Consider the following 27,899-nt stretch of genomic DNA (forward strand, 5'->3'; position numbering starts at 1 on the left):
CCTCCCAGCGCTGTATCTTAGAGACGGCCGTTTGCGGCTGGTTGCCGCGGTTTCTTGTCCCGCGAAGCCGGAAGCTGGAAGGCGGGCTCGTGTCGGGGCGGAGGGCAGGCTTGGCGTTGCCAGGGGCCGGGCCGTGGCGGGCGAGGAGCGCGTCCCGCTCGGCTGTGGGCGGCTGCGGCGGCGGAGAAGGACCCACCTGGCTGGAGGAGGCGCGCGGAGGCGACGCGCATCTTGCGCTCCCTGAGAAACGGGGACGGCGGCAGCCTTGGGGGGGAAGAGGCCGAGAGACGCTCACAAAAGCAGGAGGGTTGCCAACTGATCGGGAAGAGGAGCCGAGCGAGCTGCCTCAACCTGTACGCCTTTGAGCGGCGTCTTGTTCTGCAGAAATCAGCAGGTGAAGGAATGCCCCATGTTCCCTTTGTTAAACGTGTTTTATGCCTTTATGCAGGTTTCTCTTACACACACACACACACACACACACACACACACACACAGTATATACATATACATGTACATGTACCATAGCTGCCAAGTTTTCCCTTTTCTCACGAGGAAGCCTATTCAGCATGAGGGAATTTCCCTTAAAAAAAGGGATAACTTGGCATTTATGACATGTACATGTACATGAAATGCATACATAAAGTTGTCGTAATGGTCATTTGAAATGCATAAGGATAATAATGTTTTGGTATTTTAAATGCTTAGTGCCACTTGCGAAAGCATGGCCTCTTTAAGAATTAAACCCAGAAATGGTATATATTGGGCCTTTTTTATTTGATGGGCTTTTTGTGCTGTGATTTGCCGGTGCATCTATGCAAGGGCTTTTTTTGTTTGATGCTCGTTTAAAAACATTTTATGTTGTGTGTTTCAGTAGTTTCTTGCATGGGAGTGTTTATTGGTGGATAGCTGTATACATGATTATTATTTAGAATAATATACAATAATCAACCAAAGCAGCATTTAAAAAGTCACCCAGACAGATAGAATATGAAGTAAAAATAATAACTGTGCAATATACAATGCAATTGTAACTGATATGCAGTACAGTATGCACAATAGGTACCCTCTGTGCCACACCTGCTCATGGCTGAAGCAGGCCAGTTCTCTGCTCTTAAAGGCACAGACACAGGGACCTATTCAAGAGTTAGCAACCTGAGAAGGAGGTTTTAGTTGGTGGTCCCTTTATTTACTTGCTGTGACAACTGAGGCAGAATTTGCATTAAGAACTGCTGGGCAGCTGGGAACTTTCATTTCTGAGTTTCGCTGCTGTTTATTAATATTACTTCTGCGTAATTTTTCTATTATTGCTGTTTTTAACTTTGGTGTTCTGGGGGGGAAAAGGTTGTTTCTTCCTGTTTCTACTGTAATTTGCTTTATAGTTCTTGTGGAAAATGTGGGGGTGTAAATGTTATCAACATTTCCATAATTCAGTGGATCTTGTACTGGGTTGGGATGGTCTGGCTTGTGTGTGAAAGTACATAATATGTGGAAGCAGGCTATAAAGTTCCATGAAACGGGGGGGGGGGAGTCTTCCTCTGCTCAGAGACCAAGATGTAGGGTTGGTTGAGTACCTACCTACAGGATTCCCCCACTGATTCATTTTAGATTTGTGCATACTGCTTATGCCCCCTCTCATCCCAAACTGTCTGCTCCTAATGGTGTTTACGTACATGTGTTTTTTAGGAAGAATTGAAGACATCTTGTCCTGTTTTCCTCTTTCTAATGCTATTGTTGGCTTGGTGCCCCGTCCACAGATCTTAGCATGCGTACAAGGATCCCTGTGCTTTCAGCTGTGGAGCAGCAATGGTGCTGACTTGGGAGGGGCCTCCAAAGGTAGAATATACAGTGATGCCTTGCAAGACGAAATTAATTCGTTCCGCGAGTCGCTTCGCCTTGCGATAATTTCGTCTTGCAAAGTGCGGTTTGCTGCGGCAAAAAAAAAAAAACCACACAAAAAAATTCGTCTTGCGAAGCACAGCCATAGAAAACTTCGTCTTGCGAGTCACCAAAAACATCACAAAACGCTTTCGTCTCGCATGTTTTTCGTTGTGCGAGGCATTCGTCTTGCGAGGTACCACTGTATTTATAAAGCTGTGAGAGAGCTAGGTTTGAGAGAAGATTTTTTAAAATTCTAATTGTGAGGGATACACTCCTATTATTCAATGGGAAAATAATGATACTCCACACATGCTCAGAGTCAGTTCTCTGAAGTATTGTTGTTGTTGTTTAGTTGTGTCCGACTCTTTGTGACCCCATGGACCAGAGCACGCCAGGCACTCCTGTCTTCCACTGCCTCCTTGTGCCCTCAATCTTTCCCAGCATCAGGGTCTTTTCCAGGGAGTCTTCTCTTCTCATGATGTGGCCAAATTATTGGAGCCTCAGCTTCAGGATCTTTCCTTCCAGTGAGCACTCAGGACTGATTTCCTTCAGAATGGATAGGTTTGATCTTCTTGCAGTCCATGGGACTCTCAAGAGTCTCCTCCAGCACCATAATTCAAAAGCATCAATTCAGAAGTATTACACTTGTTTAAAGTCTTGATTGGAAAGACTGTAGATAGAAGATAGAATGATGCAAGGTGGCTACTATTTGGGTGGCAAGATCCTGCTTTTGGGCAAGGACTTCAGGTGATAGCCAGTGTTATTCATACCTATTGAAATGGGCTTAAGTTCTTTAATTCCATTGATTTCAGTTGTTCTACAAAGAGTTTGATATCACTTTATATTGTTGCTACATAATATTCTGGCCATGCCTGCCCTTGTGATGTGGGGGTTTGTTTTCTCCTTGACAATTTGGTACCTCGTGGTGAGTAGGAGTTGGGCATGGGGCTAGTTTTTTCTGATTTCAGTGTATTTTGATTATTTATGTAAACCACTTTAGATGGACTTATATCCCCAGAGGCAGAATATAAGTAATCATAATAAATCAGTTGTGTGTTAATTGGGAGAAATGATTATCTTCAGTAAATGGTTTATTTCAAGACTTCATTGTTGTTGAGATGTTGTAATAATTGAATGTTTAACTGTCCAATTGGTTAAAAAAATTACAGTCGATGACTTAAAAAAAAAACCCTGCAAGGAGCTGACATAGCTTAAACTGGTCCTTTTTGAAGGGACTGTTGAGACACATCAATTGCCTGAGCTATCCTGGTGTGAACACTTGCATTGAAATGTCATCATGACTAATCCTGCTCGTAGAACCTATGGGTAGAGTGATGTGTGTGCAGAGGTGACCATCGCATGTGACAGAATTACTGTAATGTGGAAGTTAGAATACGTGAAGCTGCTCCCATTGGGTGTTCTTAGGAAAGTCGCCGTCTCTCTGTTTGCTCATCCTAGTTTTCTCTCTATAAAATGGGAATCAGAATGACTTGGCTCAGATTGGCACCGTGTGACAGCGAACACGGGGCACATTGCAGTGTACTTCTCAAGTTTTTAAAAAACCTGATATAATTAAACCAGTGTGCTGCTTGAAGTAACGCAATAATTCTCTTCCTACTCACTCCCATTAATCTGCTTAGGATGTTGCCTGTCCTTTCTAAGAGATGGCCTCCTATTCAAGAACACGAGCCCTTGGCGTATGATAACAGGAACCCATTATTTCACAGCATTCCGGTTCCTTGGCACTCTGTAGGAGCAGCTGCAGTTCTAGATTGTTGGCTGCCATTGGAATTTTCTTACTCTCTAGTCACTTGGTAGAGACTCTCACTGCAGAGTTGTGCTGGTTAAAGGGGCAAAGAATGCTAATAAAGAAAGCTGACTTGCACCAGGTCAGACAGTTTGTGCATCTATGCTGTTCAGTTTACTCCAGTGGTGGGTCTCCAGCAGAGGTCTTTCCCTTCTCCTAATCTGGTCCTCCTTTAACCAGAGATGATGGACACTGAACAGTGGGCAATCTTGCTTTCTCAATCGAAAATACTTTAAAAGAGATGTTTCACTTAATTTTCACAACTAGAAAAATCCAGCTACATTGTGCAGTGTGTTGCATAATGCCTCCTGCACATTGATTATATTAGGGTGATATTTTTTTGTACAGGGGCACATTTGGAAATCCAAGAAACATGGATTTGGGCATCACAGAATATTTATTTAGCAGAAGAAAATTGGCAAGATGTGGGGTCCTAGGCACAATCTGGAGAAAGGGAGATAGAAAAATCGTAGTGGCCAGATGCCTACATGTGCAACTTCACACAGATTTCACATTCAGTTATGTATGCTTGGCAAAAAAAACAAAAAGGGGGCAGAAAGTGGACAGGTGTCTGGGGAAAGAACTTTGGCAATCCCACCCAGCATTGAACCAAGTGTGTTTTGACTACACACGACTGGTGCAAGTTGAGAGTCACCTGTAAAGTGGTACCTCAGGTTACAGACGCTTCAGGTTACAGACTCTGCTAATCTAGTACCTCAGGTTAAGAACTTTGCTTCAGGATGAGAACAGAAATCGCATGGTGGCGGTGTGGCGGCAGCGGGAGGCCCCATTAGCTAAAGTGGTACCTCAGGTTAAGAACAGTTTCAGGTTAAGAACGGACCTCCAGAACGAATTATGTTCTTAACCCGAGGTACCACTGTATACTTAATGTATGGGATAGGAAGAGTTTTATTAGAGGGGAAGTTAGCTCCTGTATGGATCGAAGAAAGTTAGTCATTCACATTACCTGCATATATGCATGTAGAGTAGACAAAGTGACCTTATGAAACCATGCACAAGGTAGAACCCATAAGTGGTTGGCTTGGTACTTAAAATCCCTTTTCTAATCCCATTGGAGTGTTGTCGCATAGCTCCCTTTGTTTAGCTCCCTTAGCTTTAAAGAGAGTGGGAGTGCAAGATTACAGACGGGTAGCAACGTTGGAAGGCATGGTTTCCTGTCTAGTGACCTGCCTCCCAGGATATTACAGTGCAACTGTATTGTGGAATTGGGTTGTTTTCTGAAACTTATCTATGCATGCATCCTGACTTTTGATGATGATGATTACCGGTATATTTTGAATGACAGTCTTTCTCTTTGCAGCCCAGTTGGCTTATAAAATGGAGGATTATGAGAAGTTCTGCAAGAAGCAGCTCGCAAAGATCGAAGGCGACCCACTGCAGAGAGAAGCCTCTCCATCCGTTCAGCCCAAATATATTTCACTTATTCAGTTCAGTGGCATTCCTGTGCTTTCTCCACTGGTAAGATGCCTTTTGCCCCTTCATAATGATGCATATTGAGAAGAAAACAAGTAAGCCTTAATCATGTTGGCAATAGGCAGGTTAGCGTTCTTATTGCTTCATTTGCTTTAATATGCAGTAGGTCAGCGCTGCTCTGCTTGGTTATGTCAGGGGTGGGGCTACTTCTCTAAATGTGTACATGTTTATCTCCTCCCTCCCTCCCTCCCTGACTTCATTTTGCAGCTTACTCTTGAGAAAAAAAAGGAGCTGCAACAAGACAGACAGAAAGCACTGGATTTAGAACTCTGGCGCCAGAATGCCAGGAAAAGAGCCTTGCTGAATCGTGTTCAGGAGATTCTGGAAAATGTGCAGGTGAGATTGAGAAGCCTTTCTCAAAAGGTAGTTACAGCAGTTGTCTGAGTGGTCTGATTTGGAAGCAGATAGATTTTGTTTGCTGTTCCACACCACTGTAATTGCCATTGTTCCTTTTATATTGAATAGCCCCGGTAATACTGTAACTATAGTAAATAAAGTTACAGTAAATAAAGTGGCTTATCAGTGTAGCGGTTAGAAAATGCAGTTAACTTCCAACTAAACATGATCAGGTTGTGCTGTTAGTACACTATAAATACTGAAGACTGGTTATTGTGGCTTGTATGCAAGAGAGACTGTGCAACTAATGCTATACTAGCTGGATGCTGTGAATGAGATCTTCACAGTCCTTGACAGGCACAATAGAATGTTTCGGCTTGTAGCAAAACTCTATAGCCCTTGAATTAGCTCACTTGCTAAATGGAGCCTGTGTTCAACTTGTTCGGTTAAGTAATAATAGGGACCAAACATGAGCTATTCATTTTCTTGCTATGTTTATTATTGGGTGCATGGCAACCATTACCTGGCTTGGGAGTTGAAAGATGTGGTAGGAGCATGTGTTGAGAATAAAATACTAATCAGTTAGCTTTCTTCTAAACACCCTGCAGTTAATACAAGCCTTTTTAACTTCATTCCTCAGCTTCCAGACAACTAATTGGCTTCATTAAGGTTTCACCACAATGCTTATGGTTGCCTGTCATTCAAAGCCAAATGTACTCCTCAGCTTTTTAGCTTTGTGCAGCATGGCAGCTAAGCCAAGGTTGCCTTAAAGGTAAAGGGACCCCTGACCATTAGGTCCAGTCGTGACCGACTCTGGGGTTGCGGTGCTCATCTCGCGTTATTGGCGGAGGGAGCCGGCGTACAGCTTCCAGGTCATGTGGCCAGCATGACAAAGCCGCTTCTGGCAAACCAGAGCAGCACATGGAAACGCCGTTTACCTTCCCGCTTGGAGCGGTACCTATTTATCTACTTGCACTTTGGCGTGCTTTTGAACTGCTAGGTTGGCAGGAGCTGGGACTGAGCAACCAGAGCTCACCCCGTTGCGGGGATTTGAACCGCCAACCTTCTGATTGGCAAGCCCTAGGCTCTGTGGTTTAACCCACAGCACCACCCGCGTCCAAGGTTGATTTAGCATCCTCCAAACCCAGGATTGTGGTTAAGGCCTCTCTTCCTTAACCACAGTCTAAAACTAATATTTGTTCTATAGAAACCAGTTGAATTTAAGGAGGAGATACCTTGACTACAACCCTGGTTTGGGGGCATCACACTAAGCAAACTTTGGCTTAGTCAACATTCCATGCTGACCTGAAAAGGTCTGAACTCTTTTCCATGAGCTGGCATGTTCACAACAAGCTTACATCTGCCTTACTGTGATGTATGAAGCAGGCTAAGTTGACTGGTTATAACAAAAGAAGCAGCTTAAGAACATAAATCCTGCTGGATCAGGTCAAAGGCCAGTCCGGTCCAGCATCTCACATTTACCAACCAGATGCTTCTGGGAATCTCACAAGAAGGATCTGTGTGTGACAGCACCCTCCTCATTTGTGATTCCCAGCAACTGGTATTCAAAGGCATAATGGCTACCTAGTCCAGGAACCTAATCATGACACCATATTGGCTTTCTTAAATTAGCAGATAAAAGCTAGATGCTTACACCTAGCACCTGAATCTAGATATGCAAATGCATTTATTCATTTGTTTATTCCTTTGTTTGCTAAGTGAGCAAGCCAGCTGATCTGACTGTTGGGATTCACTGAGCTGTTATAGATGTCTTAGAAGTCTTCTACGTAACCAGTGAGATTCTTTTCCTTTTACCAGCAGGCACAAATGTCTTAAAAACCTGCTTCTGACATTCCCTTTCGTTCTACAATCCGTTTGCTGTGCTTTATTCTTTGGAGTGGAATGGGTTAAACTGCTCCAAAAATATTAAAACCCCTTTGAGTGTGTGGAATTGGGTGTATGTGTTTTGGATTCTGGCCTGTCTGCTTGCTACATACATTTTTTGTACTTGTTCTAGTAAATTGTATTCATATAACTTTTAACAACTGAACAACCTACATCATTCTTTTCCCTCCTAACAGATGAAGCAGTCGTCCATTCGAAGTGATTTGGATCAGCCTGGCACAGAGAATGTTCCTTTGGATTTAGAATCCAAAGTTTTGAATGGCTTTGTAATGCAGTCAGACAGCGTTTTGCCAAGTCCTGTTGTTCTTAGTGAGCCTGCAGAACCTGAAACGGCACCAGAGGTTGAGCCAGCAGACGTACATGTTGCAGCAAATGGGAACTCTTCTGGAGTAACTGAGGAGTTTATCCCTCAAAAACCAAAGGACACCTGCTCTAGCCCCTCTGAAAACCCATCTTCCCCCGAAGGTTTATTTCCCAATCCAATAAACCTCTCGTCTTCAAGCGATACTGTAAAGAAAGGCAGCATTGAGACGGTGTCCCCTGATGCAGAAGGCCCAGATCCTTACGTCATGAGTCTGCAGAACCTCCTGAAAAAATCCAAAGAGTACATACAGAGAGAACAGACCAGGCGTAGCATGCGAAATAGTTCGAAAAGAAGTGGTGGTGAAAGCCATTCAGACAAAGAAAATGATGCTGTGAAAATGAGCGACTCAGTGAAAGAGAGGGGCAAGTTGATAGGCAGAAGTTGTATGGTCACATCAAATATGACTAAATCCAGTACTTCTTTGCAAAGTACCTCAGTCCCCAAAGGTAGCATGGGTGTGGTAGCATCGCCCAGTTTTTCTAAAGTGGATATACCAATGAGATCTGGAACGCCTCCTGTTTTGGATTCGGATTCAGATGAAGACATCAAAACCACCTTTTTCTTTGAACGTGACAGTAGCATTCTCAGAAGCTTCACAGGTTCTTACTCAAAACTACCCAGTCCAGAGCCAAGTGTGAGCCCCAAAATGCACAGAAGACGCCCAAGGCCTTCTTCAATGGGGCACATTGTCATTAGCAACCCAATAAACGCGTATGAATTAAGCCCTAAAGAAAAGGGAAGAGCTGTGGACTTGATCACGCAAGACGCTGGTGACTGGCAAATTGCTTCCGATCCTATGCCAAAACTGACTCCAGATTTTACTCTTGCTTGCCCCAGCAAAATGCACACTTTTCACAGGAGCTCTTCGGACATCTGCGATGAATTGGTGGTTGGCAAACGAAATCAAGTGTGCCAGGTTTCTGTTGCTCAACGAGAGAACAAAAGGTTCTCAGTTGGTGCCATGGTAGAAGGAGAGTCTGTCTTAGATGGAACAAGGGCATCGGGTACTTTCCTTTCACACCCAAGTCCACAGGAAGTTCATGTGGTCAGTTGTCCCATTACAACGCAAAACACCACAAATGTCAACGTAAACAAGCAAATCGGCCTGTTGGAGAAAGCCAAAAGTGGCGTGCCCACGGAACTCAATAAATCTTACGATGTCGAAAAGCCATCTCCCTTACTAATGCAAACGCAGCATAGGCATCAGATGGGTACCCCAAATCTTTCTCCCGGAAACGAGCAGATTTCAGAGAGCGGGATTGAAAAGGTGAAACGTAGGCTTGAGCTGGACGCGGATAGCATGCAGAAGGACAACGTGCCTTTCGTTGCGACAGCAGAGAGCAGCGCACGAGAGCGACGGCTGCATGATCAAAGGTGTCCCGAGGGATCTGTGTCTGGTGCCAAGAGCGACACATCAGAAAGGAGTGTCAGTGGTGAGAGAATGCACTCTGTAGCAAGCCTCGGTCGGATTGACTAAGATTTGTCCAGAGGGTACATTTTATCGGCCCATTTGTGTTTGTAGGTTAGGAGCAGTTCCAGGGTCAGAGGGCCCACAGCAAAGTGCTATCTGGTGGACCCCATCCAATGCCGGCAGCCCCTCCCCCAAGCTGCAAGTTTCCCTGGTGGTAAAGGTAAAGGGACCCCTGACAATTAAGTCCAGTCGCAAACGACTCCGGGGTTGCAGCGCTCATCTCGCTTTAAAGGCCAAGGGAGCCGGCGTTTGTCCGCTTCCACCATTTTAATTCTTACACAAGGCCCCGGAGGGATGCTATGTCAGGCACTCCAGGGCATTGTGAGAAACTTAAAATGGAGGCTCATAGCTGCTTGGTGTGGCAGGGGGCCTAGAGAAAGTGTTGGCACTAGGGGCCCCCTTCTAGAACCCAAGCAGTTGTGTGAGTGTGTTGGTGCCAGACCTGACTGTAGACTTGCATGCTTTTCACCTTGATCCAAAGCTGTTAGGTGACAGCAAGTCCCGTAGGTTTCGGTTGGGCTTCACTTCACTTCAAAGTCAGTAGGTTTTTGGATTGCAGCTTTTCAGTAGCAACAAACACTTCAGGGACGATTTTCCTAATTGGAGCAACCAAACATGGCTTTAATCAGACCATCTCTAATACCTACAGGATTACTATTTTTTTTAATGAAAAGCTTTAGGAGAAACCAGTTGACAATCGCTTCAACAATTGCAAGGAGGCTTTCTTTTGCTATGCTATAAATGTTGAAACCTCCGTTTTTCCAATGATTTAAAAATCTATAAATAAGAATTGGTTTGCATGTTGATTGTTTTAGGAGTACCGAGGTGCTTAGGCCCATAAAAGGGTAGAAATGTGGTGGGGAAAATGCTGTTTGCTGTATGACTCTTAATCACAATATATTGGCAGAAACAACAAGCAGCATTAAAAGGATGGGAACAAGCAACCTGGTGTAGGTTGTTAATGTATAACATTTATCATTATAAATGTATAAAATTTCTCATTATAGAAACATACGAAGGCATAGGATCTGTACAAAAAGGCAAACTCACACAAGGGTTGCTACTGTGGGGATGGTCAGAATTTGTTCTAAAAATGGTTTTGAAGACACTTGTGCGATACAGGAAGCCAGGTATCCTTTGCAATCAATCTTAACAGTAGCTCTCTGTATGTTTTCCCTTTTTAGAAGAGGAAGCTCTAAAACAGAAAATGCTGGCCTTTGAAGAACTGAGGAAGAGACTTGAAGAACAGCATGCTCAACAACTCTCATTATTGATAGCTGAGCAAGAAAGAGAACAGGAAAGGCTGCAGAAGGTGAGCAGCCAAGAAAAAATAACTTAAGTGGAGACCTTTGACTCTGGTCTGTACAAGCTGATGGTGTTTCTGTCTCCTGGTACTGAGTCCAAAGCAGCCACAAATCTAAACTGAGAGCAGTTTGGGTGGGGAAAAAACCCCCATCTTCATCTTGGTTCCGAACAAAAGTTAAGCATGCACATTAGCCTCCAGGTAGAGCAACTCTCTCCATTATTAAAGCACTGCAAAATAAACACCAAGTCATGTCGGTGGGCTATTTTAATACTGAGATGGAAAGGGCTTCCCAGGAGGCTGTGGCATAATTAATGTATGCTTTCAGAGTTGTGTCCAAAAGGCAATAAAAGCTGTTGGGAATCGTTCTATGAGCAGGAGGCAGACAGTTGCCATGCTCAGCGTGCGTCTGCCGCCGAACACATTTGTGTCGGTGAATGGAGAGACAGGCAGCCAGGAACAAGGAAGGGATGAGTTGGGGTTGGGTCTGGAGCAGCAGAAGCTTAGATGGGCTAGAGTATTGTTTGCAGGCATATACAGTCTGCTTGTGCTGTTGAAATTAAAATTCCAGGATGAAAGACTCTCTACATACTGTATGTAAGCCGCACTGTGCTTATCTGAGAAGGTGTGAAAATAAATAGAGCACTTGACAAGTTCTTGTGCACCCTAAGAGGTCCTATTGCAATCCTAAAAAAATTCGTGGTGGAGAAGTAAGGAAGCACTTAAGATTGAAGTGCTTCCTGAGTACAACAGCATAGTCTCCCCTTTGAATACCCATTAATTGCTATTCAGAGGTAAACGGACCCTGTACTTGGAACGTGTCTAGGAGCCGTTCCTTTTTGCTGCCTGATCATACCATGGATCCCTTATTGTGATGCCAAAAAGCTATTTGTAGGCTCCTTCCAAATTTGCCCATTTTGTGGGGGGGATTAACTCTGGGACCTACAGGCCCCCTGTCCATTTTTAATCCCACTCACTGATCCCGATAACAGTGAACGATATATTTTTAAAACTGCAAATAGTATAGAATAGCTGACAGGAAAGTATTTCGGATGGCAGCCTTGAAGAATGGCATTTCTGGCTGTGCCTGCTTTTGTACTCACTTTCACATGCAGCCCCCTGATAGTTGATTTTTTTAAAGGGAGACTTTAGGGTCTACATAAAGGCTGCCAGGAAGGCAGCCAAGCAGAGTTTGCAGAGGAGGAGGTTGCAGAAGTGTAGGGTCACTGTTGCATGTGGACAGAGCAACTGATTTGCAGCCATTTGGGGTTTTGTCTGTGAAGGTTTTAGTAGAGGCATTTCATATTTTTGTTGTTGTAACCCAATCCATTTTTTCCCGTCCTGCAGGAGATAGAAGAACAGGAACGGAGACTTAAAGGAGAGAATAATGCAACTGCTGAAACTGACATCCCCCAAATTGCTATTGGCAGTGGGAAGGATTTGGAGTGGAGGAGGATCAGTGACACGCGCTTGTTGGAATCTGTGCTGACTCGAGTGGAAACAATCCACAGCACAAGCTCAGAGAGTGCTGGTAAAAATGGAATGTGTATTGATTTTCATATGCAACCTGATTTTAAATAATCCATGAAGAACTTGCTCTTTAGATCAGCCTTAATTTTTAATGGAATATTATGTGCTGGAGATTTTAGGAGCAAAAAGTAATTCTACCTTTCCTTCTCTCCCCTGCTTCCTCCACCCCACTCCCAAAATGAATGAATATATTAAAAAAATAGGCATTTCTTCTGGATATTCATTTGCTTAATCATGATTTGAACTTTTTAAATGCAGGTTTTGCCAGTACCACTATGCCTGGTTCGACCGCTGAATCTCCATTCTACCTTTGGGAACCACCAGCAAGTGGGAAATCAGTTTTAACAACCAGGTCCATTAACAGGAGTAAAATGAGATGGTCTCAGGTGGGGAACTCATTATTTACAGGTGCATATAGTAAAGCTTGGATGAAAAAGCTCTTTTATTTGAATTCTGCTAATATTCTGTGTACAGTGGTTCCTCGGGTTACAAACTCCGCTAACCCAGAAGTAGTACCTCGGGTTACGAACTTTGCCCCAGGATGAGAACGGAAATCACGCAGTGGCAGCAGGAGGCCCCATTAACGAAAGCGCGCCTCAGTTTCAGTTTAAGAATGGACCTCCAGAACGAATTAAGTTCGTAACCCAAGGTACCACTGTACTTTTTAAATTCAGTGTTAATTGCTTCCTTCTCCATCACCCCTTTCAATATGCCATTTCTATTAAATGTAAATACAGACTCCATGTGTTGTTTCCAGTGTTAGTCCTACTCAGAGTAGACTCATTGAAGCTAATGGTCATGACTGACTTAGATCTATTATTTTCAGTAGGTCTACTCTGAATAAATGTTAGTTTGATACAGCCTTTTGACTCCAGTTTTGGCAAAGAGAGCAACAGAATGTGATAAATCTTGGACAGTGTTTGAACTCCACACTGCTAATTTTGTTAAAGGTGATGCCATTTTATGGAATAGTAAGTGTACAATTGTAGAAATGGTTTCCTTGCTTTTAGTTCACTGGGTTCACTTTTGAAAGTTTACATTATTGTACACTGCTTCAGTTCCTTTCGATTGTTAAGCAGTTTGTAATTTTACAAAAAAGGATAAATGTAAAGTGAACTTAAGCAGGCATAGGCAAACTCGCGCCTCCAGATGTTTTGGAACTACAACTCCCATCGTACCTAGCTAACAGGACCAGTGGTCAGAGATGATGGGAGTTGTAGTCCCGAAACATCTGGAGGCCCGAGTTTGCCTATGCCTGAACTTAAGTGTCATGCTGGCTCGGAACAAAGGCCAGTCTGGTCCAACGTTCTTTTCACAGTGGCCAGTCAGATACTTATTGGAAGCCTGCAAGCAGGACATGAGCACAAATACTCTCTCCCTAGTCACATTCCCAAGCAACTAGTATTTGGAGGCACTTCCAGTGCCGGAGACCAAACAGAACTTTCACTTCCAGCAGCCATTGATCGCCTTGCCCTCCATGGATTTATTTAAATTCCTTCTAATACCAATCAAGTTGGTGGCCTTCACTACATCTTGTAGCCAGTTCCATAGTTTTAACAATGCACTCTGTGAAGAAGTACTTCCTGTCCTGAATCATCCAACATTCAGCTTTGTTGGATGACCCCTGGGTCAACCTGGATGCTACGCAAGCGGGAGAATACCTTCTCTTCTTCCTTGCCATTCATAAATGTGTGTGTGTGGCGGGGGGGGGGGGAGCATATCAACTCCTTATTACATGGTACCATCTTTCTCTTTCTCTTTTTAAGGTATACAGCCCTGAGATGAAAAGAAAATTGAACAAGATCTCTGCTCTGGCAAAAGGGTTTCTAACTCGCAGACTATTGCAAACAGAGAAGCTGAAGCAGCTGAGGCAAACTGTGAAAGTAAGGAGCCATCTGCAGTCCGCCCTTAATGTGTAATCAACACTGTGCATGCGGTTTTCTTTTTATCTGCAACAGCCATTTTACAAATTAGAGATTCCTTTCAGAAACTCGAGCCACTGCTGCTTCTCCCTTCCGTTTTGCCCAGCTGTTCTTTATATCCCCCACCCCGCATGTCAAGTCCTCCTGTTTTTTCTCCTCCCCCAGCTCCTTCTCCAGTTCTCAACCAACAAACACTACCCAGCAGTCTTCTGTGAGTCTTAATCCCCACTTCTGGAAGGCTGCAGGTTTTTCGACCACTGCCCCCTCCTTGACACAACACCAGAATGAGAGTCTCTGGGAATCAAGGCAGCTTTTAAAACAAAGCGTAGTTTTTCTTGTGAATTGCACTTGAACTGCTGGAGGGTTACGAGAGGATTTTGATAGTTTGACCATGTATTTAGTATAGGTTAAAAAAAAAAGCTGCAGAATATAGAGCTGTGTGCACAAGATCAGGAGGCCTTGAACAGAACAATTTCACTAAACCAGGGATGGGGAACCTGTGACTTCTCAGAAGTTCTGCAACAGCCAGTGGGACCAGTGATAAAAAAAATGATAGTACCGTAGTTGTACTGCCAACAATATCTGGAGAGCCATAGATTCTTCATCTGTGCATTAAGGCTGGGGTGGAGTAGCTTCAGCTGATGCAGTAGAACTTCTACATCAGGCACCCCTAAACTGCGGCCCTCCAGATGTTTTGGCCCACAACTCCCATGATTCTTAGCTAAGAGGACCAGTGGTCAGGGATGATGGGAATTGTAGTCCAAAACATCTGGAGGGCCGCAGTTTAGGGGTGCCTGATGTAGAAGTCCTACCCCTGTAACCTCTTCCCCCCAACCTCCTGGTGATTTGCTCTTTAATTCAATAGGAAATGAATTTTTTCCCCCATTGCTGAGCCAGACGTGTGGGTTTTTCTTAGGACACAATGGAATTCATTAGAAACTTCCAGTCGGAAGCTCCGTTAAAGAGAGGAAGTGTTTCAGCTCAAGATGCTAACCTGCAGGAGAGAGTGGCAGCTCAGGTGATGTATAGTCTGAAATGCACACCTTTATGAGTATATGCTAGTGAAATTTATATTATTTTACTGTATGTTTGGCCTGCTTTTCAGATAGTTATTGTCTTCCAAGGCAGATCACATCCTTTTATTGAAGAGTAAGAACAGGACAGGCCCTGCCCATCAGGTTTACAAGGAAAAAGTGATGAGACACAAGGAAAATGGGTGGGGGGAGATCCGGTCTTCAAGGCCAGAACTTGCTGGTGAGCTATAAGCAGTTTGGCCCTGCTCACCTGTCCTTGCTGGTGTTCTTACTTCATTATCTATTGGCGGCTTTTCTTTCTTTGGCTGATACCAGATTGTCCTGTCCCTTTGATTCTGCAGTCCCAGGGCATTTACCCATGGGAACCAAGGGTTGTTTCAGGCAGGCAAAGGGGATGCGAACTCCGTGTAACTACTTTTTCCTCTGTCAGACATTGAATTTGAATGTTGACTTCTACATTGGGTCAACATACGTCATGGGGCAGGAGGAGTTGAAGCCTCTTAGTGCAAAAAAAGAAAAGAAAAGAAAAAGAGGTTTATTGGGCCTAATGGGTTTCAATTTCAATTAGACCCTTCATTAGGGCGTTATATAAGAAAACACTGTTCTCAAAATTCTCTTTTACAAAGTGTTTACCTGCAACCTGTTGGGCCTAATGAATCGATTTTGTGCCTTTTGAGGGTTTTCCTTCTGTTTCCAGCATTAATGCCTGCTCTCCCTTTTTTCCCTTCCACGTGCATCATGCCAAGACACAGTTTAGAACTCCCAACAGTGGTTTGAGCTTCCAAACGTGCAAGAGCCAATCCGTGGTTTGGAGCTGCTTGGCATTCCTGTGGCCCCCAGAGGTGTTGGATCATAAATGTGGTTTGTCGGTTCAGATGTCTCTACAAACCATGACTGCTGCAAACCGTGGTTTGCAAAAACCACTTCAAACCATGTTTCACTAAATTTGCTTTATTGACTTATTGCAAACAATGGTTTGTGAATTCTGACATAACGCCAAACCGTAGTTGAGCATCTTTCAACCATGATTTGAGAAGATGTCTAAATTAAACCTCTGTTGTAGTAATATGGATGTTCTGACACTTCAGAGAATTCTTCCTTTGGGCAAATTATCTCATCCCTTCTGTATATTCTAGCCCTGAGAGGCTAGCTCAAGAGAGGCACAAGATTGTCTCTCCATCTTGTGCTCAGCTTAGTATCAATGCTTGACCTTGGGTGGTCCACGGAGTGACTTGATTTCTGTTGGACTTCTGTCAGCTCTGTCTCAGTTTCTCCAGATGCTACACACCCTGAGTCATTTGAGATCCAGTCTGTATGGGATCTAGTTGTTCCACAGAAATAACTAAATGGCACACCTTAAAAGATTTACTTGCCTTTTATTTCATTATTTATTTATTACATTTTATACTTCACCCCCCAAAAAAGTTTAATGTGTACATGGTTCTCCCCTCCCCTTTTTAATTTTCACAACAACCCTGTGAGGTAGGTTGATAGACAGTGACTAGCCCAGGATTATCCAGCGAGTGTCATGGCTGGGTGGGAATTCAAACCCTCACAGTATATAACTCTGTTACGCCGCACTGGCTTTCATTGCCATTGCATTTCATAGGTCTTTCTTCTCTCCCACAGTTGCGAGCTGCTTTGTATGACATTCACGATATCTTCTTCGAAATGGAAGTGTCTGAGAGAATGAGTATCCTGAGTCATGATCGAGAGGTTCGCAAAGAAAAAATGCTCCGGCAACTGGTGTGTTGCAGCACTGCTTAATTTAAGAATGTGTTTAACTAGTTTTTTGCACTGATACATTTCCCCACTCCCCCTCTTGTGACCTTGAATTGCTCATAATACTGGTTGCTTTCAGGTGAAAATGGTTGGTCAGAGATGTGTGCATGAGAGACACCTTTTTATTTCCCCCTTCTTCCAGGGAGCTCAGGCTGGTGCTTTGGGGGCAAAGCAGCAGCAAATCACAGCACATCCGATAAAACACTATTCAATAACCCAAGATTTTATTATTCCTATTTTTAGAGCATTTGTACCCTGCTCTTCAGACAAAAAGGCTTACACGCAACCAAAACAAGACAGCCTTTACTTAGGCTTACAGTCTAAATAATAATCATCATCATAATAGGAAGTAATAAATCATAAATACAGTCTTTTTAAAAAAAATACAGTCTAAAAAAGCACAGCACACGAGGAAAAGGGGACCAGGAGGGAAGAGGAAAATCAAAACTCGGCACCAATTTCTAAGCAGCTGTGTTCCTTTAACAACTAGCTGGTATAATTCAGGGACAGGAGGTGCCTGATGGAGCTGCAGCTCCAGCAAAGTTGATGAAACGAGCCTTGCTTCCTATCTCTTCCACTGAGGCACTCTGATGAGAATTGAGGGAGACGAGGCCTGACATTAAAGCAGAACAGAAGGGGCAAGCTCTACTTCACAGCTCTCCCATTGCTGGAAAACTTAGGAGAACCATTGGCCCTCACAGTTTTCAGTCCAGAACCTTTGTTTAGTTATTTTATTTAGGGAGGATCATTCCATCAGGTGTGCCCCCACCGCCAGTGTGAAGGGGTGGAAGCCTAGATGAGAAATAACCTGCGTGGGGCGGTAATATTCTCACTGTTCTCTAGGCTGCCACAAACACTCCTCTTCTCCCAGGCCTTTGGCTGACTAAACAGTCTATCGCCTTTTAAACTGTGTTGGGGGGTATTGCTTTTGTTCATTGCTACGTTATATATTTTTTAGTTTTTACATTGTAAACCGCCTGGTGATTCTCAGATGAAGGGCAGTATAGAAATTTAACAAATAAAGGAGATAAATAAAAACACGTACGCTAACCTAAGCTGGTCATTGCTAACAAGGCTGTAGGGAAAATGGGCCACTAATAAACAAGGGGGGCAGTATCTACATCATTGAGGGAAAACCCAAAACCCAAGTTTGCAGAAATCCAAAAAGCATTTAGAGAGAGAAACCTGTAAGGATAGCCAAGTCTCCCAGCAGCAGATAAATGATTATATCCCATGTAGGGCAGAACCCGTCTTAAATTTAGTTCGGATCCCCTGAAATCCTCTGGGAACATTAAGCTAGCATTAAAAAGTAATATGTGAATGTAAGAGCTGGATTTCTTTAGAGATGCAATTGCTAAAAATGTGTGGAACTGGGGGGAAACCTCAAGCACCATCTTAAGTGTCTTTATGCAGGATAAAGTCCCATTATGTGTACTGCAGCCTTTAGAACATTATGTGCACTGATTATGCTTTGGAGTGAATTTAGGTTTTATTAGTAGTAATACTAATATCTAAAATTGTCCTGCTTAGGATAAAGCAAAGGGCCCAAGAGAGAGAGCAACACTTTCTACAGCTACACAGAAGTCTCTGGACAGGAAGAAATATATGAAGTATGTGGGGAAACGGTAAATGAAACATATACTGGTGTATTTAGATGTGCATGGCTAGATGTGTGGGCAAAATAGCCTGTTGCATGTTAAGTCGTCTGTGGCTCTTGTGAAAGGGAGGGAAACAAGTTAAGTTTCTGTTCTAACATTTTCCTGCCTAATACTTCTTTAGTGATGTATCGTGATCGGTATAAACTTTGGAATCCAGACTCTTGTTGACATATTACCTTAATTCAGGGTGCTCTTCCATATAAAATAGCTAGAACATTTGCCAGATCCTTTCTTTGGGGTGTATCCAGCTAAAGTAGACGCATTAAAATTGATCCAAGGTACAATTGTAGCTTGGTACTAGAACGTCTTGGTACGGGTACGTTTTGGCTCCCGAACGCCACATACCAAAAAGTAAGTGTTCCGGTTTGCAAACGTTCTTTGGAAGCCAAACATCCGACGTGGCTTCCGATTGAGTGCAGGAAGCTCCTGCAGCCAATCAGAAGCTGCGCCTTGGTTTTCGAAAGTCAAATGGACTTCCAGAACGGATTCCATTCGAGAACCAAGGTATGACTGTACTCACATCCATTTACTTTAGTGCGTCTGATATCTCCCAAATAGTTCATATAAATAAGAATCTAGATTTTTGTTGTTGTAGCCGAGTTGCATAACCCTCCAGCTTTTCCCCAGTTTATTCTGGTCTGCTAAGCAAGTGGGTTGCTGCAGGTATTTTCACTTCTATATAGAGTAGACCCTTATCTTTCTCTCCTACCTTGCACCCCTCCTTTTTGCCCTTTGCCCGCTTTCCTTTGCCCTTTCCATACATTCTGCCCTGCAGCATGGTTAGATGTCAGTTACTGCAGAGGGACTGAAGCCCGACTGCCTGGCTTCTGGATCACTATGTTAGGAAACAGAGTGAGGAAGAGACTATGAGGAAGCAAATTACATGTAAGTTATCTACAGAACTGGTAGCAAAACATCTGTGAGCATATGGGACATGCTTTCTTCTCCCAAGGTGGTTGGGCTGCGTTCAGAGAATGTTTGTTCTCTGCTACGGTAACCATGCTCGGCCATTTCCTTGGGATCCTTGGAACACATTTTTCCTCCCTGGCACAATTTCCCCCCCTTAGCCTAGAGTGGATCAGCTCAGCACCAAAATTAACCATGGCCAAGACTAATCAGTGTGTCTCCTGAGCAACCCACTCAAAACAGGGTTAAAATCATGGTTATAAGTTCCAACCCTGGTTAATCTTCACTATGGTTAAGGTTGATCCCAGCAAGACCATGGACCATTGCTACATGCGCTAAATGCTTGGAGCAGCTTCCTCTTCACTGTTCAGTATTACTGTACTCTCTTGTAGAAAAGGGATGGGGAATCTTCTTGGCCTGTAGGCCAGATGTTTATGTCCCCACCTGCATAGGCCGATTTTGATAGGTGAGTGGTCAATCATGGGATGCCATAGGGATGAACATCTTTCAAAGTACAGTACAGCACTTCACAAACACCTGGCAATCAGCACTTGGGAAGTCAGGCCCTTGGAAAGTACTGTGCAAGAGGCTTTGCAGGCACTTAGCAATGGGCAGGGACTGCAAAGCCCCTTTCACCCAAGCCCCATCCTTCCTTGCCCCCCACATTTGTAGAGCCAAATGAAGAGGCCTCATAGGCTTGTGGGCTATAGGTTTCCCTCTTCTTTGGTAGAACATTCAGATTTCTGACTTTCTCTGTTTAGGTAGCTGTGGGAAATAAAACCAAATATTTACTTGATTTCCCCCCACCATCCCAGTAGCTCTTTTGCATATATCTGTGTATTTTACTTCTCTGTAGGCCTTCTGAAATGGGGATGCCAAATAAAAAAACAATTTTGAAACAAAAGACGCCAGAAAACAGGTTTGTAAAAATAATATTTTTTTATTCCCCCCCCTCCCGGTGCAGTATATAATGGTTACTGTCCCTGTGACTTTTGCTGCTCTCTAAGAATATAGTTTGTCTGATTGTAAGATTCTAATGATAACTCTTCCTTTACAGAGTTCTTCAGCCAAACCAGGGTCAAAATGCTCCTGTTCAAAGACTCCTTTACAGACAAGGGTAAGAGCACACTTATTTTCTGTAGCTGAAATGCTTTTTATTTGTTTATTTATTGCATTTATGAGTCACTTTCCGTGAAACACCCTGAGAAGGTTTAACAATTAAAAAGCAACAATAAAGAATTATTTTCTGCACTTTGCACTTGTTTCTCAAACAGTACCTAACCATCGTCTGGCTACAGCTCAGTGTAGGAGATGACTTGGGTTTCCAAAAGCCATGTATGATGTGACATTTTTCAAGGATGAAAGAGTATTTAATAATAATAATAATAATAATAATAATAATAATAATAATAATAATAATATTGTACATATTGCGGGGGAAGGATCCAGGCTAAAATCCACTCTGAGGAGTGTTGCTTACGTTTGCCTGAAAGAAAAATGGAAACCCAGCCAGATGGGCGGGGTATAAATAATATATTATTATTATTATTAGGGTTAGAATGGTGCCTATTTTATTGGACTAGCTGGGATTAGAGTAATAAGCAGAACACTTCTTCCTGAATAAGTTGTACAGTCGTACCTTGGATCCCGAATGCCTTGGTACTTGGAAGTTTTAGCTCAACCTGGAAGTGAGCCGGGTTGCGAAGTGTTCCAGTTTGTGAACGCTCTTTGGAACCCGAACGTCCGATGGGGCTTCTGATTGGCTGTAGGAGCTTCCTGCAGCCAATCAGAAGCCGCGCTTTGGTTTCTGAACGTTTTGGAAGTCAAACGGATTTCCGAAACGGATTATGTTCAACTTCTAAGGTACGACTGTATTTGCAGTTTGAAGTCTTAGCCCTAATACCAAATTGGTTTAATAAAAGGTGGGATCAGACTTGTTTGGGGACATCAGAAATATTTGGACATCAGTGCAAATATGTAGTGCTAATAAGGCACCTGAACTTTCAACTTTCATTGTAGTATATAGCCATGTGAGTTCATCTTGTTTTCCATTTGCAATCTTATAGCTCCCTACAATGTAATCTTGGTTCAGTTACATTTTTGATTAAAATACGTTTTGTTTATAAAGATCATGTAGGCGCTTTTAAAAATGAGTAAAAATGATTTTAAAAAACCATGGTTTGGCACTGACATGAGCAAAGCCTTGTGCTTGCCTGCTCCCTCCTCTCCTCCCTTCTCTTTCATCCTTTATTTTTAGTCAGCTACTTGCACTTCAGTTAGAAACCGCACATTTATATCCAGACCACAAAACCGGCTCTTACAGAGTTGGATTGCGAGCTAGGATCAACCTATAGTTTGTAGTCCTGGGTTAGAAGGATCACACAGACTATAATTTGCTGGACTATTGTTCTGTCGAGCTCCGTTTTGTCTACACTGATAAGGAGCCACTTTCCAGGGGTTTCAGATGGGAGTCTGCAGAGGCCAGTCAGTGATTGAGCCTGGAACCTGCTGCACACAAAACATGTTCTTTAGCACTGAACTACTACTGCCCCTTCCCCTCCAACTCCAAACTAGCTTCCATAAAAGTAGGAATGCCTAATTAAAACAGCACAGAAGTGTAGAACTCAATTATTAACTTACTAATTTGGCCACATGACCTGGAAGCTGTACGCCAGCTCCCTCGGCCAATAACGCAAGATGAGCGCCGCAACCCTAGAGTCGGTCACGACTGGACCTAATAGTCAGGGGTCCCTTTACCTTTACCTTTAATCCAGTCATATAGAGTGTTGACATGTGTATTACCCTGTTTTTTAGCTCATCGTTTGTTTTAATTAATTTTTGAAAGTTTAAAAATAATTGCTTTAAGCGTTTTTAAAAAAACTTCATGGTCTTATTCTTTTCCTAAACGCGTTTTAGGTTTCACTGTAATCAAGCAATATATAAATCTTGTGAATTAAACAAATTAAAACGGAGCGTGACGTGGGAGTGTGGGAGCATGAGAGTTATTCATGTGTTGCCAAACCATAGTTGGGCATAAACACGTGAATCAACTGGCTGGGGGTTTGTTTGTTTTTAATAACATGGATGCTGTTTGTGTTGTTCCTAATTAATGGGAATTCCATAATAGGAACATTTGCAGAATGCCATGTAGCTCATTGTATTGTTGTGGAATACTCTGGCAAAGAACAATTTTTGATTATTGTTGTTGTTTTTCGAAGCAGCATTTTAGCTTGGATGCAAGTGACTTATTAACTCCTTTTATATTCAATCAGAACCCCTAAGACCTCAGTGAAGGGGGCTGAGCAAAATAGAAAGAAGCCCTCAGAGAGCAGAGTGTCTAACAAGGCCCTTTCAGGTGTGTAAAAAAAAAAGTGTGCTTGGATCTTATTTAACAAGGAAAAGAGTAAGTTGTTCATATAAAGAGGCTTAAGTAGCATACGTTTCTGCAGTTGCTGCACCAGCTGTGCTCTAGCTCTGCTATACTAACCCTGACTGAAATTAATGCAAAGCATAGTTGTGATCACCCAACTGCATGAATAGAATAGTATCATTTTAGTCCACTTGCACACTCCAGCATAATCACACTTGGAAAAGCTTCAGATACAGAGCATTCCAATTTTTTTAATGGTATGTATTCCTGTTTTGCATAGATAACCTGCAATTAATACTCTTGGGGTGCCTGAATAATATTGTGCTTTAAAATAAATAAACTTCCTGGCTGAAACACACGTACACTTCTCACTTATATTATTGTGCATGATTGCTCCATATGTTAATATATATTGTTCCATAAATATACACATGTATATTTGTGTGTGTGTATGTGTATACACACACACACCGTATATTCCGGCGTATAAGACTGGGCGTATAAGACAACCCCCAACTTTTCCAGTTAAAATATAGTTTGGGATATACTTGCCATATAAGAAATATGACCCGGCGTATAAGACAACCCCCGACTTTTGAGAAGATTTTCCTGGGTTAAAAAGTAGTCTTATACACAGGAATACACAGTATATATATATATATATCTATATAATATGGTGAATAAGAAGTATTGTTTTACCATATATTCTACTAATAATGCTGTACATGCCTATTGTTTTTGTGGTCCTGTAGAACGAAGAGTTTAAAGAGGTTGATTTGAATTTGCAAAAAAAGGATGGTAAAATACAGTAATGCAGAAAGAATCCTTCTGCTTTTTCCATTGCAGCTGGCTTATTCTGTTTTCACAGTTGTGCCGTGAATACCTTGCATCAGGTATTCAAACTCTTAAAACGCGAGTTTGACTTATTTCAGCTATTTATATCCTCCCTTAGTTGAAGGTTCTCAGGTTAGCTCTTCCGTAAGCAACAATCAGCACCAATGGAAGCAGGGATACAAAGACCGGCAATAAATCAAACCAGCTTGTCACAGTTCCCAAACGCTATAATAAGCAGCTGTGCATTTGAATAATGGTCTATCGGAACCAGAAATGGACGAGGACTCTGCCAATAACAGGAGAGGCCCACCTGTTGTCACCGGTGCCCCTCCTTCCTCTTCCCCATCCTGAGGCTCCTGCCCCCTTGGATGGGAAAGAGGTAGCAAAGGACATGGGCTGGCATCATGCCCTCTGAGCATTTGAATTTAACACTTGAGGAATGTCACTGATTTAGTGTTTTGTCCAATGCTGGTCCTGTGGCAAACAGATAGATATGGGAAGCATTCCTTAATGGTAGAGAAGCTCAAGCTCACTGAATTGCACCATACTCTACTGTCATTTCCTCTACTTTGAGCATTGCACGTAGTTCTCCATCGTTTGTTTTCAGATCTTTTAATTGTGCAATAATAATTATTTTATTTCTTACGTGCATTTCTTTTCCACTTCTGTAGCTGAAAGCTGATCATTGTTTGTCTTCAAACACTGTTTGTGAAAATTAGACCTATAGGCTTAACATGCACAAATGATCCAATCCTGTGGGTATATTAGGATAATTTCAAGCCCCCACCTGGACTTGAAGTTCACTGGGTAATCTTGGGCCAGTCACTGCCTCTCAGAGCCTAACCTGCCTCACAGGGTTGTTGTGAGGATTAAATGTTGAGGGGGGGGGGACTGTGCGCTCCAAAGACCAAAATAGCTGAATCGAGGCCCATACAAGCAGCCAAGCAGACAGTTCACCCTGCCTGATTGAGCATCCAAGCCCAAGTGAGCAAATAACCCCTTTCCTGGGAGAGACCAACTCTTGTCTCTTCTTCCAAACTGAAAGATGGGGCAAACTTGTCCCTGCCAAGCGCAAGAATGCTGGTGATCCGAGTGAAGCAAAAGTCAATTTTTCTTAGTGAACTTTGTTTTCCAGGACATAGCATGTGTGACACTTCCTCCAAAGAAGGTCACGGTTTTGTTTTTTTGAAGATTTTTGCACAGATCACAAGCTCATGCTTCTAATGTTTTGATCCATCTGCTGTTGCCTCAGCTTTCTGCTATTTCAACACTGTGCAGTTAGAATTTCCACAAAGGAATATTTCTGGATTTGGATACTTTTTATGGCTGTGTTTTCTTGCACTTAATGTGAAGGCGTGGATTTCCTATACAGTCGTACCTTGGATCCTGAACGCCCTGCCACTCGGACGTTATGGCTGCTGAACGCCACAAACCCGGAAGTGATTGTTCTGCTTTGCGAACATTCTTTTGGAACCCGAATGTCTAACGGGGCTTCCTGCAGCCAATCAGAAGCCGCAATTTGGTTTTCGAACATTTTGGCAGTTGAACAGACTTCCGGAACGGATTCCGTTCGACTTCCAAGGTACGACTGTACTATGGATGTAGAAGGCCGTTGCCCGTTCCAACTGATAAGGCCTTCTTGGTGTGGATCTGTCCTGCTTCCTTGGAGTTCAATTACTGACCGCTGAAGCAGCTGCTAGATACAAATGACAACAGAAGAAACTGAAAAATGGCTCTTCGGTGTTGATACCAGTAACTATTGCCATGCATTTACGCACAGCGTGCTTTGTTTTCACAGGACATTTTGAAGGCGTTTATACAATTACAGTTTTGAAATGCAGATTTATAAGGAGATAGTTCATCGGCAAGTTCTCTGCCTCGGCATTATTACTGCTTGCTTGTAACACACAGTAGGCATTTTAAATAACTAACACTTCAATTTTTTAAAAAAACGTTCTTTCCCCTTTGCTTTTAGGAGTATATGCCGGAAAAATCCAAAGAAAGAAGCCAAATGTTGTGACAACTTAAGAAGGCAGCATTCTCTTAGCTAAGCGGCTGATCTGCCTGTAAATGTTCTCCACTGGTTCTGGTCTTCCTGCCGTCACACGTGATGCTTTGAATCAGCAAAGATACGTTTTGTGATACGAGATTTCTCAGAGATAGTCGCCAGAATGAAAAGGGAACTGGACCGCACAACAAACTTGAAGAAGCATTTGTATCCTGCATGTTTCAACCCTCTCATGTATCCATTAACTTATACTCAAAACTGTGATCTACACTGTGCATCCTCAGGAAAATATGTATGTGGTGGTCTTAGGAGAACATTTTCGCAAACCTGAACCCGTGCTGCACTCTTTATAGTGCAGCAAATGAACTCAAAATGGCAATTCGTACATTCTGCATTAGCAGTTGTCTATATAATTCTGTATGTTTAATTAAACATTCAGCTTCAGCTGCATTGATTGTCTTTTGCAGCTGCCATGCTTTTAACCATGCATAGTCTCGCCTCAAGTGTAAGCCACTTTGGACCCACTGAAAGTCAGCGAGGCAAATTTTGGTTTTTCATTGCAACAACAAATGTCAAGCATTTCTGGTGGTTGGCACTGTTAGCCTCGCAGCATAAATGCAGGTTGTTGCTTTTAGCTGCCACGGTAACATAAATTTGATTTTTGTAGTGGGCAAATTTGAATGTGCAGTCAGCACCCCCATCTCACCAAATCAAAGCTTTGAATTGCCGGTTTCCCTCCCTAAATACGAAGAGGACAAAAGTGTCTATAAAATATAGTAACAACCATTATTTAGGCGGCTTCTTTTGCTACTACACATTTGTCTTTTGTATATATATATATATTTCTCTAAATGAAAGGTTTTGGATTTTTTTTAAATGAAGAAAAGGATACTCTTTCCTCCCATTTGGGGGACAGGATTGTAGCAAACTCCTTTTGGTTTCTGAGGGCTAATCCTCCAAGAAATTCTACTTTTGCTGTTACTGAGGAATAAGAAATATTTGTAAGAATAATGAGTGAATTTTGCAACTTGGCTTTGGCCTTAAATCCAGCTGGATTCCCAGAAAGTGAAATTCTTACATTACCAAAGCCATGTCTGAAAAAGGGACATATTTATGTAAGTTAATTGTACTTGCTGTTTTAGACAGAGATGAATTACTTAGATCTTGGTGTGGCTATGAAATGTTGAATCAAATGCAGTCGTGTTGAGAACTGTACTGTAAAGATCTAATCTGCCAGTTGGCATTAGATAATTGTGCTTTAGCTTATTCAGTGCACAGAGAACAATTAAACTTGATTATATGATATTGAATTGGTATTAATATTATGTTAAATATTCAGCGCTTCTGATCTGCCACTACAGTTCTGACTCAAAATATTATTCAACATAAATTGAAAAAGAATTAAATTAACAATGGGGGGGGTGACTTTACATACACACATCTATTTATTCATATAGGGATGGGTGTAAACCTATTCATTAGCTGTATCTTCTAATGCTCTTCTATATCATGCAGTATTTTAACTGATCCTGTTGGGGAGGCAGCAATTTTGGTGGTGTAGCCAATTGCTCAGCAGTCGTCCAAGAATAGCCTTTATCTCTTGCAGACTACCTGTTAAAAGGTTCCTTTTGGTTACCACAACTTACTTCTAATTTATTAGATTCCCGAGTAGTTCTTAGAGCTTACCTTTGGCTCATAAAGCTTTTGCATGGCTTGAATGTTTTTAAGAGGTGTGGGGGGGAATAGCATAAGACTTGACAAGCTAAATGCATTTTAAGAATTGCAGGTGTTGCCTTGTAGATTAGAAATAAACTAGTTTAATAGATATGCCAGTGCTAAAAATTTTTGTTTGTTTGTTGTGTGCTGTGGTGTGAATTTAGAAGTGAAAATTCTGTAAATAGAAGCAAGTTTTAACATAAAAAGTACAGACCAATTGTTACTTTGTTCAGATATCCTAAGTACACTTTTTATTTTATTTTTTTATTTTAAAGTCAACTAAAATGTAAATGTTTCAATTGTCATTAGGCCTTCTATTTACAAGTGCCAGGATCGCTTTTGTAATTTGATATATTTTATATTTATTTATTAATTTTCAGTTCACTTTTTTATTTTGAGTGGAATGCAATATTATAAAATGTATTTTTGTACTTTTCCTTTTCACCCGTTTTGCTTTTTTTCCTTTAAGCATATTGCACAATAAAACTTTTTTTTAAAAAAAAATCTTTGAAGTGTTTGTGTTTTCTTAACTCACATTTCTTCTTTTTTTTTTAAAAAAAGAAAAACAGTCTAAGTTATCG

At 42.3% G+C, this 27,899-nt stretch overlaps 1 protein-coding gene across 9 annotated transcripts; it reads left to right on the forward strand.

Annotated features, from left to right (window-relative positions):
• The first annotated feature begins 88 nt into the window (after positions 1 to 88).
• Positions 89 to 27,816, forward strand: CCP110 (centriolar coiled-coil protein 110). Of its 9 annotated transcripts, none has more exons than XM_035131192.2 (15): positions 89 to 394; positions 5,007 to 5,164; positions 5,387 to 5,515; positions 7,597 to 9,217; positions 10,440 to 10,567; positions 11,906 to 12,089; positions 12,347 to 12,474; positions 13,855 to 13,971; positions 14,927 to 15,028; positions 16,674 to 16,790; positions 18,357 to 18,451; positions 20,247 to 20,309; positions 20,448 to 20,507; positions 22,663 to 22,745; positions 25,570 to 27,816. In XM_035131192.2, the coding sequence occupies exons 2-15, from the start codon at positions 5,024 to 5,026 to the stop codon at positions 25,620 to 25,622; spliced, it is 3,021 nt and encodes a 1,006-aa protein (XP_034987083.1). In that variant the 5' UTR covers positions 89 to 394; positions 5,007 to 5,023; the 3' UTR covers positions 25,623 to 27,816. The 9 variants fall into 9 exon arrangements, 7 of the variants coding, with proteins under 7 accessions (XP_034987083.1, XP_034987084.1, XP_060138356.1 ...); XM_035131193.2 differs by having other exon boundaries at positions 18,357 to 18,436; XM_060282373.1 differs by lacking the exon at positions 22,663 to 22,745.
• Positions 27,817 to 27,899: the final 83 nt, after the last annotated feature.

Source organism: Zootoca vivipara, chromosome 14, assembly GCF_963506605.1.
Source record: "Zootoca vivipara chromosome 14, rZooViv1.1, whole genome shotgun sequence".
NCBI classification, from domain to species: Eukaryota; Metazoa; Chordata; class Lepidosauria; order Squamata; family Lacertidae; genus Zootoca; species Zootoca vivipara.